The following is a 15,975-nucleotide window of genomic DNA, read 5'->3' as shown; positions in this document are numbered from 1 at the left end:
TTATTTGAGATATTTCATCTTACTTAGATTTCAGTTTTTGCAGTGCAGACAAGCAAACTTGATAGTTGATACTGTTACCTGATTAGCTATTAGCGTGTCTCTCCCACTGATCAGTGATCACTTCCTGCGTTGCTCGGTTACCAGAGAGCAAGTGCCTTTGTTCATTCAAACAACCTTGTTTCGCAACTTCTGCTTTCTTTGGAAGAATGTTTTATTAATACCTTCTTTTTTTTTTTTGTCCATTGTGATATATATTGACATCGTTTTATCGCCCAGCCCTAGGAAGTACTGTTGTAGCTTTCTTGGGATTCTTTTTTTAAGTGAAAGTTTTAGCAAAAACTTTGTCCTGGTTTTCTTAATCTCTTATTGTGCAGTCAAACATTGTGCTCAACAAATTAGTCACAGTCCAAATACAGAATCTGTACTTTTTTTTTTTTTTTGAGTATGACTGCAAAGTAATTCACCATGGGGCCATAGAAAGTTGTGAAAGCCAGCACTTTATCAAATTATTTTGCTGAAGTATCAGTTTTTTTCTTTGAGATGTCAGCGTATGGCATTTAGCGCAGGTCCATGATGAGCAGTAAAAGGTTTGAGCTTAGACGAATCCCCCCCAGCCGCCATGTTGGCTCCCAGCAGCCCCTGCTGTTACCCCAGCATGCTAAAGTTGTGCAGTGCTGGTCCAGGGTCTGCTGACAAGCAGGATGTGACGTCACAAGCGACCTGTAGGGAGCGTTCACAGGACGGCTGACTGACATCCGACACAAGCGAGCACGAAGGAGCGCCAGGCTGGGGCGGGAGAGTCTAAGCGGTGATCGCACTCCTCTGCTGAGACCACAGTAGCTCCGCCCACATAGCTGTCCAACCAGGAAGCGTTCGTCTTCTCCCATTCACTCTGAGCTGCGGTGTAACTTGTGAACACTTTGTCTCCCCAGCACACCCTGACTGGACACAGTGGGAAGGTTCTGGCCGCTCGTTTCCTGTTGGACAACGCTCGCATCGTCTCTGGAAGCTACGACCGCACACTCAAACTCTGGGACCTCCGCAGCAAAGTCTGTACGTGATTGGTCGCTTTGAAGCGTTTTAGTGCCAGGCCGCCTGCACGCCGGGCTAAATCTGTGTCGGTCTCATCTGCAGGCATGAAGACAGTCTTCACCGGGTCCAGCTGTAACGACATTGTGTGCACCGAGCAGTGCGTCATGAGCGGACATTTCGACAAGAAGGTCCGCTTCTGGGACATCAGGTCAGCATTTTTGTTTTTAATCCTTTGCCCAATTTGATTTTATGGGCAGGGAATGAAAATCTCAAATTTTGTTGTGTAATCTTTGATAGAAAATGGTGAAATTATTTCTCTTTGTGTTTGGTAATGTTATTGTTTGACAGTGTTTGATAATTGTTTGACGGATTTTAACTGTCTGACGGCGTTTGGTAGGCGTCTGACTGCGTCTGACAATTTTGATGTTTACCGGCAGCTAGGGGTGTAACGGTACACAAACATTTCGGTTCGGTACGTACCTCGGTTTAGAGGTCACGGTTCGGTTCATTTTCGGTACAGTAAGAAAACAACAAAATATACATTTTGGGGTTATTTATTTACCAAATTTGCAAAATCTTCCACCAAAAATATTTTTCTTAGTGGAATATTTGATGTGAAGTAATGGGAACCTTTGATAGGTCAATAATTCCTAATAACATTGATTTTGATTCAATATTATGTTTTGAGCAATGACAAAAAAAAACAGCTTTGTTTTATTAGTCATTTTCTAAATTACATTTAACCTTTTAAGCTTTTTTATTTCACTTTTGTTATGTTTTTGTTGATTTTAACAGTATTTTTAGAATGTGCCGTGGGCCTTTAAAACATTAGCTGTGGTCCGCAAATGGCCTGCGGGGCACACTTTTGACACCCCTGCTATAGATAATAAAAAATTAAATGATAAATCTATGGATAAAAAGCAGAGCCTGACGACGCATGCGCGTTTATCATAACTCTCTCGCTCTCTCTGTCTCTGCCCCTCCCTCACCAATGCTGCTGCGCGCACAATTTGTTTTGTTTTTAACCCTTTCTTAACCCTGAAAGTACATTGAAAATACACGCCACCCTAACTCAAAATGCCGGACATTCGAGGCATTTATGAAACTCCGCCCTGACAGCTCCGCAAAAGAGGACATGTCCGGTGAAAAGAGGACGTATGGTCAGTCTATCCTAGCCCGTTAGCTGCTAGCATGCTGTGTGTTGTGCCTCGGTGTGCATTGTTTACACAACGTGCATTATGCTACTTAATATGTCCAAGTGGAAACTCGTTCGGTACACCTCCAAACCGAACCAGAACTCCCGTACCAAATTGGTTCAATAGAAATACACGTACCGTTACACCCCTAGCAGCAGCGTTTGATAAAGTTTAGCCATGTTAATGCATAACAGCATTTGATAATGTTAATGGGGAACTGCTCTTTCTTTGGAATTTTGCCAATCCTTCACAATCAATATGAAAGACATGAGAATGGATGTTATTTTGTTGTAATGTATTCTAAATAATAAATAAATACGATCAAAAGTCCGCTTACAACGGGGCCTTTGGGAGCTGCTTTATTCATAGCCGTTCAATTCTGCTTACAAATCCCATTAATAGGGCTGGGCGATATATCGAATATACTCGATATATCGCGGGTTTCACTGCGTTGACCGATCCGCAGCTACAAAAAGGTTGGGGACCACTGATCTTAGTGACATCATGCACAAAAGTGCACTCATAGCTTGTTTTAAAATGTCTCTGACAATCTTGCACTTTCTGTTTGGAAATGACATGAATGTTTGTGCCACTGCTTAATAACTGTTTAATAAATACACTTTTGCTAAACTGACTTAGTTGTGAATTCCCTCTCTGCATGAAAGTTTAAAATGAGCATATATTAATGCAGTATGAAGAAGAATGTTTTAATGTAGACACAGAATCCTCATACTGCTGTGATTATATGCATCAAGTGTTCATTCAAGGCTAAGGCAAAATATCCAGATATATATCGTGTATCGTGACATGGCCTAAAATATCGAGATATTAATAAAAGGCCATATCGCCCAGCCCTACCCATTAAAAAAACAAACGTCTAAACGCCTCCATTAAGGTTTTATATCCATGATGTAAGTATATATGTAATGTAGTAACGGGCACATTTATAATAACATTTAATATTTATGTATTTTGATCATTTTAAGCAAACGCGGCGTATTAATTTAAAAAACGCATCACAACGTTTGCTTTATTTTCTTCATCACTGATTATTACACACTGCAGACTTTATGAGAGCCAACAAACATGATAAAACATCACTTACTGTACAATGTCTGCTGTCATTAGGATGCAGGCTGCTAGGATGTTCATATATTCCCATTTAGATGAAGAATGACTCATAATCCTCGCGAAGAAACTGGGTGGGTGGGCCAAGCCTCTTTTCCATGTCGTCCTCGCCACTTTCGGGTCCTATATGGCTGTCAAAGTGTACCAATTTGTCGGATTACCTACTCAGACTTCTTCTGTCCAAGTGGCATGATTTATGATCTAGAATAAACTTATAAGGAGCCGGGAAGCGAGGAAACCGCAGACCACTCGATGGTGTAAACATAGGGACACAAGCTAGTGATCACGGCGCCGCTATAAATATTTTGTCTGCTTTAGCGCTTATAATAACAATATCACTAATACTTGGTTAATACTCAAGTCACGAAAAGTAAATTGAGTATTGTTGGCGGTGTTTTGAATGGTTATTGATTGGGTATTATGGGTGAAATAGAGGACCTCCCATTGGCTTCGTTGTGAGTGGATTTTTATGTACGTTTATTTACAAGTTAGAATGCATTTTTTAAATTTTATCCATCTGTTATGTCTTTCATGATTGTGAACAATAGGCAAAATTCCAAAAGTGCAGTTCCCCTTTAATGTTTAACAGCGTTTAATAATGTGTATTAATGTTTAACAGCAATAATGTGTGTTAATGTTAATGTTTAACAGTGTTTGATAATGTTAATGTTTAACAGTGTTTGATAAGGTTAATGTTTAACAGTGTTTGATAATGTTAATGTTTAACAGCGTTTGATAATGTTAATGTTTAACAGCGTTTGATAATGTTAATGTTTAACAACATTTTATCATGTTAATGTTTAACAACATTTCATCATGTTAATGTTTAACAGCATTTCATCATGTTAATGTTTAACAGCGTTTGACAATGTTTGTTTGAAATGAAAGTAGTTAAATCTTCCTTCTCTTGTTGGTCTTTGATAGTATTTACTGGTGCAATGTTTAAAAATTACGTTTGAAATTAAAATGGATACATTCTCCTTTACCTGTTGGCGTTATACAATGTTTGATAATTAACGTGTGCTAAGGTTTGATGATCCCCTTCTTCCTGTTGTCGTCTTTTGACACATCGTCGCAGAAGAGAAGGTGACAATGATTTGGTTTCAGGGCAGAGAGCATCGTGCAGGAGCTGGAGCTTCAGGGCAGAGTGACGTCTTTGGACCTGAACCACGACCGTATGGACCTGCTGACGTGCTCCAGGGATGACCTGGTGAAGATTGTGGACCTGCGCACCAATGCTGTGAGACAGACATTCAGGTTAGTCTTGGGTACTCTCGTCCTGGGACTCCCATCGCACGGCCAAACTCAAATATGTGTCTCTTGTTGTCTTCAGCGCTCAGGGCTTCAAGTGCGGTGCGGACTGGACCCGAGTAACCTTCAGGTGGGTAAAAATTAGTCATACATTATTTTATCCCAGGCTTAAATCTCTAAACAGGGGTTCTTATAACATTTTAGACCTCAATGCCCAACTTTTCCACTACGGAGGGGCCCACTCAAATATTAACACTGAATTAGTCATCTTAGTCTTGATGATTTTAATCATAATCAATAATTATATCTAACATACTTGCAGTTTACAACCTTGTCAAATGATATGAAAGCTTGTGTTCATCACAAAGATTATTATTAACCTTAAAGGCCTACTGAAAGCCACTACTACCGACCACGCAGTCTGATAGTTTATATATCAATGATGAAATCTTAACACTGCAACACATGCCAATACGGCCGGGTTAACTTATAAAGTGCAATTTTAAATTTCCCGCTTGAAAACGTCTATGTATGATGACGTATGCGCGTGACGTCACGACGGCAACGGAAGTATTCGGACCCAATGTGTCACCATACAAACTGCTCTGTTTTCATCGAAAAATTCCACAGTATTCTGGACATCTGTGTTGGTGAATCTTTTGCAATTTGTTTAATGAACAATGGAGACTGCAAAGAAGAAAGTTGTAGGTGGGATCGGTGTATTAGCGGCGGACTATAGCAACACAACCAGTAGGTTGTGTTGTGTTTGAGCTGGATAGCAGACGCACTACTGTGAGTACAGCTTTGGCTTCCAAACATTTGATCGCTTGCCCATACGTGCGCGTCGCTATGTGCATGTCACGTACGTAACTTTGGGGAAATATATGTTTCTTGCCGACTCTGATGGCGGCCGGGGTGTCGTCGAAAGCTACAACGGCCGCCGCCGCCTCCGCTCCGTAGCTAGGTTAGCTTCAATGGCGTCGTTAGCAACACAGCATTAAGCTTCGCCAAGCTGGAAATTATTAACCGTGTATTTACATGTTCATGGTTTAAAGGCCTACTGAAACCCACTACTACCGACCACGCAGTCTGATAGTTTATATATCAATGATGAAATCTTAACATTATAACACATGCCAATACGGCCGGGTTAACTTATAAAGTGACATTTTAAATTTGCCGCTAAACTTCCGGTTCGAAACGCCTCTGAGGATGACGTATGCGCGTGACGTAGACCGGGGAACACGGGTATGCCTTCCACATTGAAGCCAATATGAAAAAGCTCTGTTTTCATTTCATAATTCCACAGTATTCTGGACATCTGTGTTCGTGAATCTGTTTCAATCATGTTCATTGCATTATGGAGAAGGAAGCTGGGCAAGCAATGAAGAAAGTTGTCGGTGCGAAATGGACGTATTTTTCGAACGTAGTCAGCCACAACAGTACACAGCCGGCGCTTCTTTGTTTACATTCCCGAAAGATGCAGTCAAGATGGAAGAACTCGGATAACAGAGACTCTAACCAGGAGGACATTTGACTTGGATACACAGACGCCTGTAGAGAACTGGGACAACACAGACTCTTACCAGGATTACTTTGATTTGGATGACAAAGACGCAGACGTGCTACTGTGAGTATGCAGCTTTGGCTTCTAAACATTTGATCGCTTGACCGTATGTGCGCAACTTTTTTTTGCGTATGTACGTAACTTTTTTAAAATATATAAGCTTTATGAACCTTGGGTTAGGTGAACGGTCTTTTGGGCTGAGTGATTGTGTGTGTTGATCAGGTGTTTGAATTGTATTGGCGTGTTCTATGGAGTTAGGAGCTAGCATAGGAGCTAGGAGCTAGTATAACACGTACCGTACCGTACGTGCGCGTCACGTACGTAACTTTTTAAAAATATATAAGCTTTATGAACCTTGGGTTAGGTGAATGGTCTTTTGGGCTGAGTAATTGTGTGTGTTGATCAGGTGTTTGAATTGTATTGGCGTGTTCTATGGAGCTAGGAGCTAGCATAGGAGCTAGGAGCTAGCATAACACGTACCGTACCGTACGTGCGCGTCACGTACGTAACTTTTTAAAAATATATAAGCTTTATGAACCTTGGGTTAGGTGAACGGTCTTTTGGGCTGAGTGATTGTGTGTGTTGATCAGGGGTTTGAATTGTATTGGCGTGTTCTATGGAGCTAGGAGCTAGCAGAGGAGCTAGGAGCTAGCATAACAAACACGCAGGTGTTATTATGCAGGATTAATTTGTGGCATATTAAATATAAGCCTGGTTGTGTTGTGGCTAATAGAGTATATATATGTCTTGTGTTTATTTACTGTTGTAGTCATTCCCAGCTGAATATCAGGTACCGTGAGTATGCAGCCTTGGCTGCTAAACATTAGATAGCTTGACCGTATGTGCGCGTCACGTACGTAACTTTTTAAAAATATATAAGCTTTATGAACCTTGGGTTAGGTGAACGGTCTTTTGGGCTGAGTGATTGTGTGTGTTGATCAGGTGTTTGAATTGTATTGGCGTGTTCTATGGAGCTAGGAGCTAGCAGAGGAGCTAGGAGCTAGCGTAACAAACATGCAGGTGTTTTTATGCAGGATTAATTTGTGGCATATTAAATATAAGCCTGGTTGTGTTGTGGCTAATAGAGTATATATATGTCTTGTGTTTATTTACTGTTGTAGTCATTCCCAGCTGAATATCAGGTCACCCCCGGCTCTCACAGCATCTTCCCTATCTGAATAGCTTCAACTCCCCACTAGTCCTTCACTTGCACTTTACTCATCCACAAATCTTTCATCCTCGCTCAAATTAATGGGGAAATTGTCGCTTTCTCGGTCCGAATCTCTCTCACTTCATGCGGCCATCATTGTAAACAATAGGGAACTTTGCGTATATGTTCAACTGACTACGTCACGCTACTTCCGGTAGGGGCAAGCCTTTTTTTTATCAGATACCAAAAGTTGCAATCTTTATCGTCGTTGTTCTATACTAAATCCTTTCAGCAAAAAATATGGCAATATCGCGAAATGATCAAGTATGACACAGAATAGATCTGCTATCCCCGTTTAAATAAATAAAATTCATTTCAGTAGGCCTTTAATAGTATTGTTGATCTTCTGTCTATCCTTCCAGTCAGGGTTTTTTAAAATTTTGTTTCCATCTGCATTTGAGCCTGATGCTATCACGTTAGCTCCGTAGCTAAAGAGCTTCACCGATGTATTGTCGTGGAAATAAAAGTCACTGTGAATGCCCATTTCGCGTTCTCGACTCATTTTCAAGAGGATATAGTATCTGAGGTGGTTTAAAATACAAATGCGTGATCCACAATAGAAAAAGGAAAGTGTGGAATCCAATGAGACCTTGTACCTAAGTTACGGTCAGAGCGAAAAAAGATACACCCTGCACTGCCTCTCTAGTCCTTCACTCTAACGTTCCTCATTCACGAATCTTTCATCCTCGCTCAAATTAATGGGGTAATCGTCGCTTTCTCGGTCCGAATCTCTCTCGCTCCTTTGTAAACAACGGGGAATTGTGAGGAATCCTTCCTCCTGTGACGTCACGCTACTTCCGGTACAGGCGCGTCTTTTTTTATCAGCGACCAAAAGTTGCGAACTTTATCGTCGTTGTTCTATACTAAATCCTTTCAGCAAAAATATGGCAATATCGCGAAATGATCAAGTATAACACATAGAATGGATCTGCTATCCCCGTTTAAATAAAAAAAATTCATTTCAGTAGGCCTTTAAGATGATTAGAAAAAACTAATAATAACCAAATATATTGCATAAGGGACTCACACATAACTGACAAGAAATAAATGTGCTAACATGAACTAAATTATTAATGAATATGTTAAATAAGCGTTTAATAAAATTAAAGTGCAAGTGAAAATACAACTTCACCACTTTAGTTATGTTTTGGCCTTAATCAACTTCTCTATGACTTTAGCTCCAGACTTCTTCTGTTTGTTTGATATCGTCATTACTGCCACAAGTGGTGGACAAGTGTATTACAACTGAGTACTGCCCATACGGACCACCGCTGATTAAATTATTTTTGGCGGCCCTATACGGGGCGTTCACCCTATGGTTAAAACAGAGCTATATATAGAGAGAGTTTGGCTACCCTGGTTTCAAAGTTGGCAGCAAAATGGCGCCCCTGTAGTCACATGAGGGCCTTTTGACTAATCAGAGAGTATGGCCAGAAGGATCTCCAGTATGATTGGTCAAATGCCCCTTACGTGATTACAGGGCGCCATTTTGCTGCCAACTGTGAAACCGAGTAGATCATAATCTGTCTATACACTGCTGCAGGTTAAACACTGCTCTCGATCAAACTTCAGGTCTATTTGTTGATAAAAAGTAATATTTTTTTATGTTTTAATGCTCTTTTTGCCAAAACCCTGTTTTTATGCCAACAACACTAAATATGCAATATTTCCCCCCCAATAAATTCAAAGTGGAATATATCATGTGAAGGAATTGGAGCTTTAAATGAGTTCATTCATAACATTGATTTTAATTAATATTTTTTGGAGTAATGACTGTTTAAAAAAAAAAAAAAAAAATTCCACCAAAATTATTAAGGATCCAAAAGGGCCCCCACTCATTAGTGTTAAAAATGAGATTATTTTTATTTATTTTTTTATTATATTATATGTATATTAGGGATGTCCGATAACGGCCTGCCGATATTATCGGCCGATAAATGCTTTAAAATGTAATATCGGAAATTATCGGTATCTGTTTCAAAAAGTAAAATTAATGACTTTTTAAAACGCCGCTGTACGGAGCGGTACATATCCGGTAAAATGCGGACGGGGAGAAGTACAGAGCAGTTGCGTCTCCCAGTCAGCAGCCCCTCCCCTCTCCCTTCTCCCACACACAACACAGAAGTTGACGACTGCAGCATGAGAGGTTTACTGGCGATGCTTGATGACCTCATCAAACCGCCGCAAGCGTAGCATAACAACAACAAGAGTGTGTTGTTGCCGGTGCTGTAGCCGTGGCGAACAAGCGAGCTCGCTCGGTGACTAACAACACCACGTCTATGGTTTGGGATTATTTTAAAGTGTCCGGCGGATAAAAAACTGGCAATTTGCAATGACTGCAAAAAGTTGGCTATGCGAAGAGGAACTGAGACGTCTTCCTTTTTAATACGAGCAATTGGATCTCCCACCTCTTCAAGAATCCTAAGAAGATACACGATGAATACAAGCGGAAGATGGATGAAAAGCAAACACCGAAAAAAAGTAGTACCACACTGTTGTCGCTTAAAGACTCCGCCGAGAAAAAACAAAAATACAACAAAAACCACCCCGGGGCGAAAGCTCACGTTGTGGTCAGGGACGACGCACGCAGTATGGCAAAAGCTACGGTGGAGTTTGGTGTGGCTAGTCTGCCCTGCATGGCACACACTTTGCAGCTTGCAGTGAACAGAGGTGTCCTGTCTCAATGCAGCATTTCAGAAGCTCTGGCTGACTGCTCGGCCACTTCAAGCACTCACCACTAGCTTGCAGCACATTTGTGTTACTCATACAAATGCGTTAGAGCAGGGCAAATTGAGCCCAGTTTATAATTTCCTGTTATACAGTATACCAGGCAGTCTACTAAAGGAGGACTATGTTATTGTTTACTTTATTACTCTATTATACTCTGGACTGAAGCTGTGTGCCTTCAATGTTTTTGTAGCTGTTGTTTTGAGGCATGTTTAAAAAAAAAAAACATTAAAAAAAATAATGCACTTTGTGAAAGTCAAAGTATAGTATTTCCCATAGTTGTAGTGGGTATCAGGATTATCTCAGGGAGAGCATGTCCCAAATTCCAAGCCGCTGTTTTGAGGCATGTTAAAAAAAATAATGCACTTTGTGACTTCAATAATAAATATGGCAGTGCCATGTTGGCACTTTTTTCCATAACTTGAGTTGATTCATTTTGGAAAACCTTGTTACATTGTTTAATGCATCCAGCGGGGCATCACGACAAAATTAGGCATATTAATGTGTTAATTCCACGACTGTATATATCGGTATCGGTTGATATCGGAGAGCCATTTTGGCAAGTTTCACAAATTAAAGAAAATAATGGGAGCCACAAAAAAAATTTGAAAATTTAAAATGAAAAACACAGCATACAAAGCTTAAATTGCTTTGTGCTATGTTAACTAGTGTTGTCGTTCGCGAACGATTCGTTCGAAAGAACGAATCTTTTGAGTGAACGTACTGAACCGAATCACTTCATGAACTGATTCGTTCCTTTCTCAGTTCAGTTGAGCTCCGCCACGACCATGCCGGTATGAGTGGAACTGGCGCATTCTGTGACTCACTGAACCCTTGACGTCGGCGAACGACGCAGCCAATGAGAGGGCGGGGGGAGGGACTGAGCGCACGATTCGTTCACCGCAGATTAACGACATGAATCACTCAGTGAACGTCAACGCTCTCGCTCTCTGCTCTGCTTGCCCCAATGCCGGGAGTGATTCTCTCCCCGTCGCGGGGATATGTTTCATGCCATTGGCATCCGTTCTCCATTCATTCTCCAAGCTAACGGCTAATGTTGACTCAAGCCACATGAAAACAAACACACGTCCCCATTATCTCAACACATAAAGTTAAAGAAAATCCGTGCAGGCTGAGCAGCAGCGACGCGAGGGGGAGGGGCGGAGGGTAACGTGTAGGGCAGGCTGTTTTGAGAAGATTTAAAATAAAAATAATAACTAATGTATGTACACATACATAGGCTATTATTTACAGTTATTGTAACAAAAAATAAATTTCTCCTTGGGGATCGATTCTGATTCATATTATTATTATTATTATTATCCATTCTACTGCAACTGTTGTTGTTGTTTAGTAGCTATCATCATCATTATAATAATGCTGATTTGCAGTTAAACTGTACTGCTGCTGCAGAAGTGATTCGGTACACGTACTGAACTGGCCACCGTGTGGCGTTGTCAGTCACTGATTCTAGTGATCCGTACTGTCAAAAGAACTGCAGAAGAGATTTGGTACACGTACTGAACTGGCCACCGTGTGGCGTTGTCAGTCACTGATTCTAGTGATCCGTACTGTCAAAAGAACTGCAGAAGAGATTCGGTACACGTACTGAACTGCGGCCACAGTGTGGCGTTGTCAGTCACTGATTCTAGTGATTCGTACAGTCAAAAGAACTGCCGATCCCATGAAAACAAGCCACATGAAAACAAAATGAGAGTAGACTAGTAGAGGAGACAGAAAGAAGGGGCGGGGGGTAAAGTGTAAGCAGGCTGTTTTGAGAAGATTTAAAATAAAAATAATAACTAATGTATGTACACATACATAGGCTATTATTTACACAGTTATTGTAACAAAAATAAATTTCTCCTTGGGGATCAATTCTGATTCATATTATTATTATTATTATTAGTATCCCTTCTACTGCAACTGTTGTTGTTGTTAGATTAACGCGAGTCCCTACGCAGTGCGCGAATGTCTGCACTGTACTGTCTGAACTACGCACACCCCCCCCCAATTTTTATTTTTTTTTGGGGGGGGGAAGTGATTCGGTGAACTAATTTTTTGAACGAATCAATTTAAGGAACTGATTCTAGTGATTCAGTACAGTCAAAGGAACTGCCGATCCCATCACTAATGTTAACCAGGGGTCTCAGACACACGCACCTTAATATGGAAATTTGATGTTAGTGCGGCCCGCGAGTTTTGAATGAATGGCGCTTGATAGAGTCATACTTGCCAACCCTCTCATTATTACCGGGAGACTCCTGAATATCAGGAAGTGCTGGCACTGCTTTTAGCGCCCTCTACAGCCTGCCCAAACAGTGTACCTGCTCGACCACATGTAGAATGCAGCTTCAGCTTGCTCACGTAAGTGACAGCAAGGCGTACTAGTTCAACAGCCACACAGCTTACACTGACTGCAGTCGTACAAAAACAACTTTAACACTGTTACGTTACAAATATGCGCCACACTTTGAACCCACACCAAAAAAGAATGACAAACACATTTCTGGAGAACATCTGCACTGTAACACAACATAAAAACAACACAAAAATACCCAGAATCCCATGCAGCCCTAACTCTTCCGCTCAACCGACGCACGGAGGGGGGAGGGTTGATGTGTGGGGGGGTTTGGTGGTAGCGGGGGTGTATAATCTAGACCGGAAGAGTTAGGGCTGCATGGGATTCTGGGTATTGGTTGTGTTGTGTTTATGTTGTGTTACGGTGCGGATGTTCTCCAGAAATGTGTTTTTCATTCTTTTTTGGTATGGGTTCACAGTGTGGCGCATATTTGTAACGTAACAGTGTTAAAGTTGTTTTATACGTCTACCGTCAGTGTAAGCTGTGTGGCTGATGAGTAAGTATGCTTTGCTGTCTCCTACGTGTGCAAGTAAAAGCAACATACAACATGTGGCCGGGCTGGCACGCTGTTTGTAAACGCTATAGAGGACAATTACTGCAGTGCAATTAGGGCACGCCCTTAATTTAGTAATTAGAGTGAAAATAGGATTATATTTGCCCTGGGAGTATTCTAGGAGAGGTACTGAGATCCATAAGTCTCCTGGGAAAATCGGGGGTCGGCAAGTATGCAGCTGAGCCGCATCAGAGTGGTCAAAGAGCCGCATGCGGCTCCGGAGCCGCGGGTTGCCGACCCCTGCACTAGATCAACTTCAGATCTATTTGTTGATATTATTTTTATGAACTTTTTGTCAAAAGAAAACTGGTCTTATGACAAAGATGCAAAATTTCCCCCCCATTTTTTTTTAAAGAGGAATATTTGATGTGAAGTAATTGGAGTTTCAAGTAGGTCAATAATTCATGACATTGCATTTAATTCGGTATTTCGACAAATGACATTTAAAAAACAACAAAAAAAAACTTTAAATACATGTAATTCTTGGGTATCCAAAAGGGTCCCACTCATAAAATCATGCATTAGCACATAAGTCATATCTTGTTTTACTTTCAATGCTTAGTCTCCAAATAAACTTCAGATCTATCTGTCGATTTATAGTTTTTTTTTATTATCTTTGCATGTTGTTTTGTTGTTTTGATGCCCTTTTTGTCAAATAAAACAAAATATGCAATATTTTCCCCAAAAAATGTTTTTGAAGTGGAATATTTTTGAATTTTTTATTTTAAACAACATAAAAAAAAGACACAAGATACACTTACCATTAGTGCATCACCCACGAAAACCCTCCCTCCCCCATTCACACTCATTCACACTCATTTACACAAAAGGGGCTGTCTCTTTCTGTTATTAAAAAAAAAACCTTCTGGTTCCTACAATATAGAATAATACAGTCTGCAGGGGATACAGTCTTTAGAGCACACATGACTGTGTGTGGTGCTGGTCCACTAACATTTTCATTAATTACTATTTTTTATGTAATTGTTTTTATATTGCTTTACTTTCAAACAAAACAAACAAAGGACCTTAACTTCACCAGACCGGGTTGTCAATGAAATCAGATTGTTCAAAAGGGTTCTTAAGACCAGGTCCAGTTCAGATTACGTCCAGATCGGGCTCAGCAACACACACCTTCACCCATTCACCACCAGGGAACACAACAGGTTGCATACAATCCACAAACAAAAATACATTTTCAAATTAAGCACCCATGTACAGTCCAGATCACATCCAAGTCGAACTCAGCAACACATACCTTCACTTATGTACACTTAAAATAGGGAATACAACAACAGATTACATATCATATATAAACAAAATTACATTTTCAAAATAAGCCTTTGAGGACTTCCCATCTTTTTTTATGTTTTTTGGCATCATTATCGTTTTCAACCATATAATTTTCTAAAGTTAAAAAATACTGAATAAATGTTTTAAAGAAAGAAATACTAAGTGAATATCTGTTTTTGGCCTTAAAAATAAACCTTTTACCGAGTACTATAATTAAATTGACTAAATCATGACTGTCAATGAACTCTCCTAAAATAACAGAAACCACATCAAGCTTCATAAACAAACCAATCTTTAAACAAATTTTTTCAACTTCCACCCAAAAGTGGAATATTTGATGTGAAGTAATTGGAGCCTTGAATATGTCAATAATTCATAACATTAATTTTGATTCATTATTTTTTGAGCAATGACTGAAAGAAATAAAAAACAGCCTGCATGGCAGCTTTGTGTTATTAGTGTCAATATTGCAACTTTCTCTCATTGCATTTCACCTCTTTGCTCTTTTATTCCACTTTTTATATATTTAAAAAAATATTCTTAGAATTCTCTGCGGGCCTGTAAATAAATTGGCTGCCATCCAATCAAGACGTGACTTTATCTTTCTGTTTGAGAGCATGGTCTGCAGAGTGTGAAGCTACCCTAACATCAAACAAGGATCAGCACAGTTTTGTGTTTTTGTTTTGAAGTCCTGATGGGAACTATGTGGCCGGAGGGTCTGCAGACGGAGCACTTTACATCTGGAATGTTCTCACAGGGAAGGTGGACAGAACCCTGGACCGCAACCACAAGTAAGACCCTTCCTTCCGGCGCCACTTTTGTCACATGACTTGTTTTAAAACTGTTGTTGTTGACCACAGCTCTGCCATCAACTCTGTGTCGTGGTCGCCATCAGGCGTGTACGTGAGCAGCGTGGAGAAAGGCAGCAAGGCCATCTTGTGGTCCGACATGTGACTGAAGGCCGTGGCGTGCTCAAAGTGGACCAAAACACTGCAGCTTTTCTCCCGCCTTCACGCGCCAGATGTTTATTTTTTCATGTCTTGCTCGGAGCGCCGAAAGGCAGAGCGTGAACGGACTCTCGGACGTCAGCGGTCGGCCTGCTGAGTCGGAGCGATTTTGAGACTTATCGGCTCAGCGCTCGCGTCGGGTTGGCACATGCTTAGCGACTTGCGTGTACATAAAGGTGACGCACAGTCGTCGTGAAGAACACTGTTCAGGCGCCACATCCTGTAGGAAAAGACTGTGAATGTCTGAAATCTAAATATGTTGACTTTGTACACAAAGTGAATAAACGTGTCAAGGAACCTCGCTAACCTGAGCTTCAGCACTTCCTCCTCGCCTTAGCTGGACGTCACAAAGAAAAAGCGTGCGTCAGTACCAGTTATTCCTCCAAGGGAATCTAAGTTCTTTCGATGACATATGCTGAGTAAGGACCATCAAGACAGAATTGGAATATTTCTACTTTATACCAAAGCTTTAGGAGATCAACTTAATCAATACATTCATATCAGCTGCTCTAGTTGATCTGGCATTCCAAGGGAAAAACACACTTTTTCACACACAGAAAGCCCCCATGTCCCCCTTCTCAACACTGATAAGAAAGCAATGGGGGAGGTTTTCACATTCCAAGGTTGAGTCATAAAACAGGCATCTCAAATG

General features: G+C 40.7%; 1 protein-coding gene and 1 non-coding gene across 3 annotated transcripts in view; both read left to right on the top strand.

Annotated features, from left to right (window-relative positions):
• atg16l1 (ATG16 autophagy related 16-like 1 (S. cerevisiae)) overlaps positions 1–15,629 on the top strand; it is a 37,220-nt gene extending 21,591 nt beyond the window's left edge. For both annotated transcript variants that reach the window (XM_062060845.1, XM_062060844.1), the window contains 6 exons: positions 933–1,053; positions 1,135–1,240; positions 4,464–4,613; positions 4,690–4,737; positions 15,006–15,107; positions 15,177–15,629. In XM_062060845.1, coding sequence (XP_061916829.1) covers positions 933–1,053; positions 1,135–1,240; positions 4,464–4,613; positions 4,690–4,737; positions 15,006–15,107; positions 15,177–15,270 — 621 coding nt within the window. In that variant the 3' untranslated portion in view covers positions 15,271–15,629. The remainder of the gene's footprint in view (positions 1–932; positions 1,054–1,134; positions 1,241–4,463; positions 4,614–4,689; positions 4,738–15,005; positions 15,108–15,176) is intronic.
• On the top strand, positions 566–833 carry LOC133659469 (small Cajal body-specific RNA 6). Its single transcript, XR_009827696.1, has one exon. It is a non-coding gene; the product is annotated as a small Cajal body-specific RNA 6 (non-coding RNA).
• Positions 15,630–15,975: the final 346 nt, after the last annotated feature.

This window comes from Entelurus aequoreus, linkage group LG10 (assembly GCF_033978785.1).
Source record: "Entelurus aequoreus isolate RoL-2023_Sb linkage group LG10, RoL_Eaeq_v1.1, whole genome shotgun sequence".
In the NCBI taxonomy this organism is placed as follows: Eukaryota; Metazoa; Chordata; class Actinopteri; order Syngnathiformes; family Syngnathidae; genus Entelurus; species Entelurus aequoreus.
Note: the sequence above shows the minus strand (reverse complement) of the source record. Positions and strands in the feature narration are given on the sequence as shown.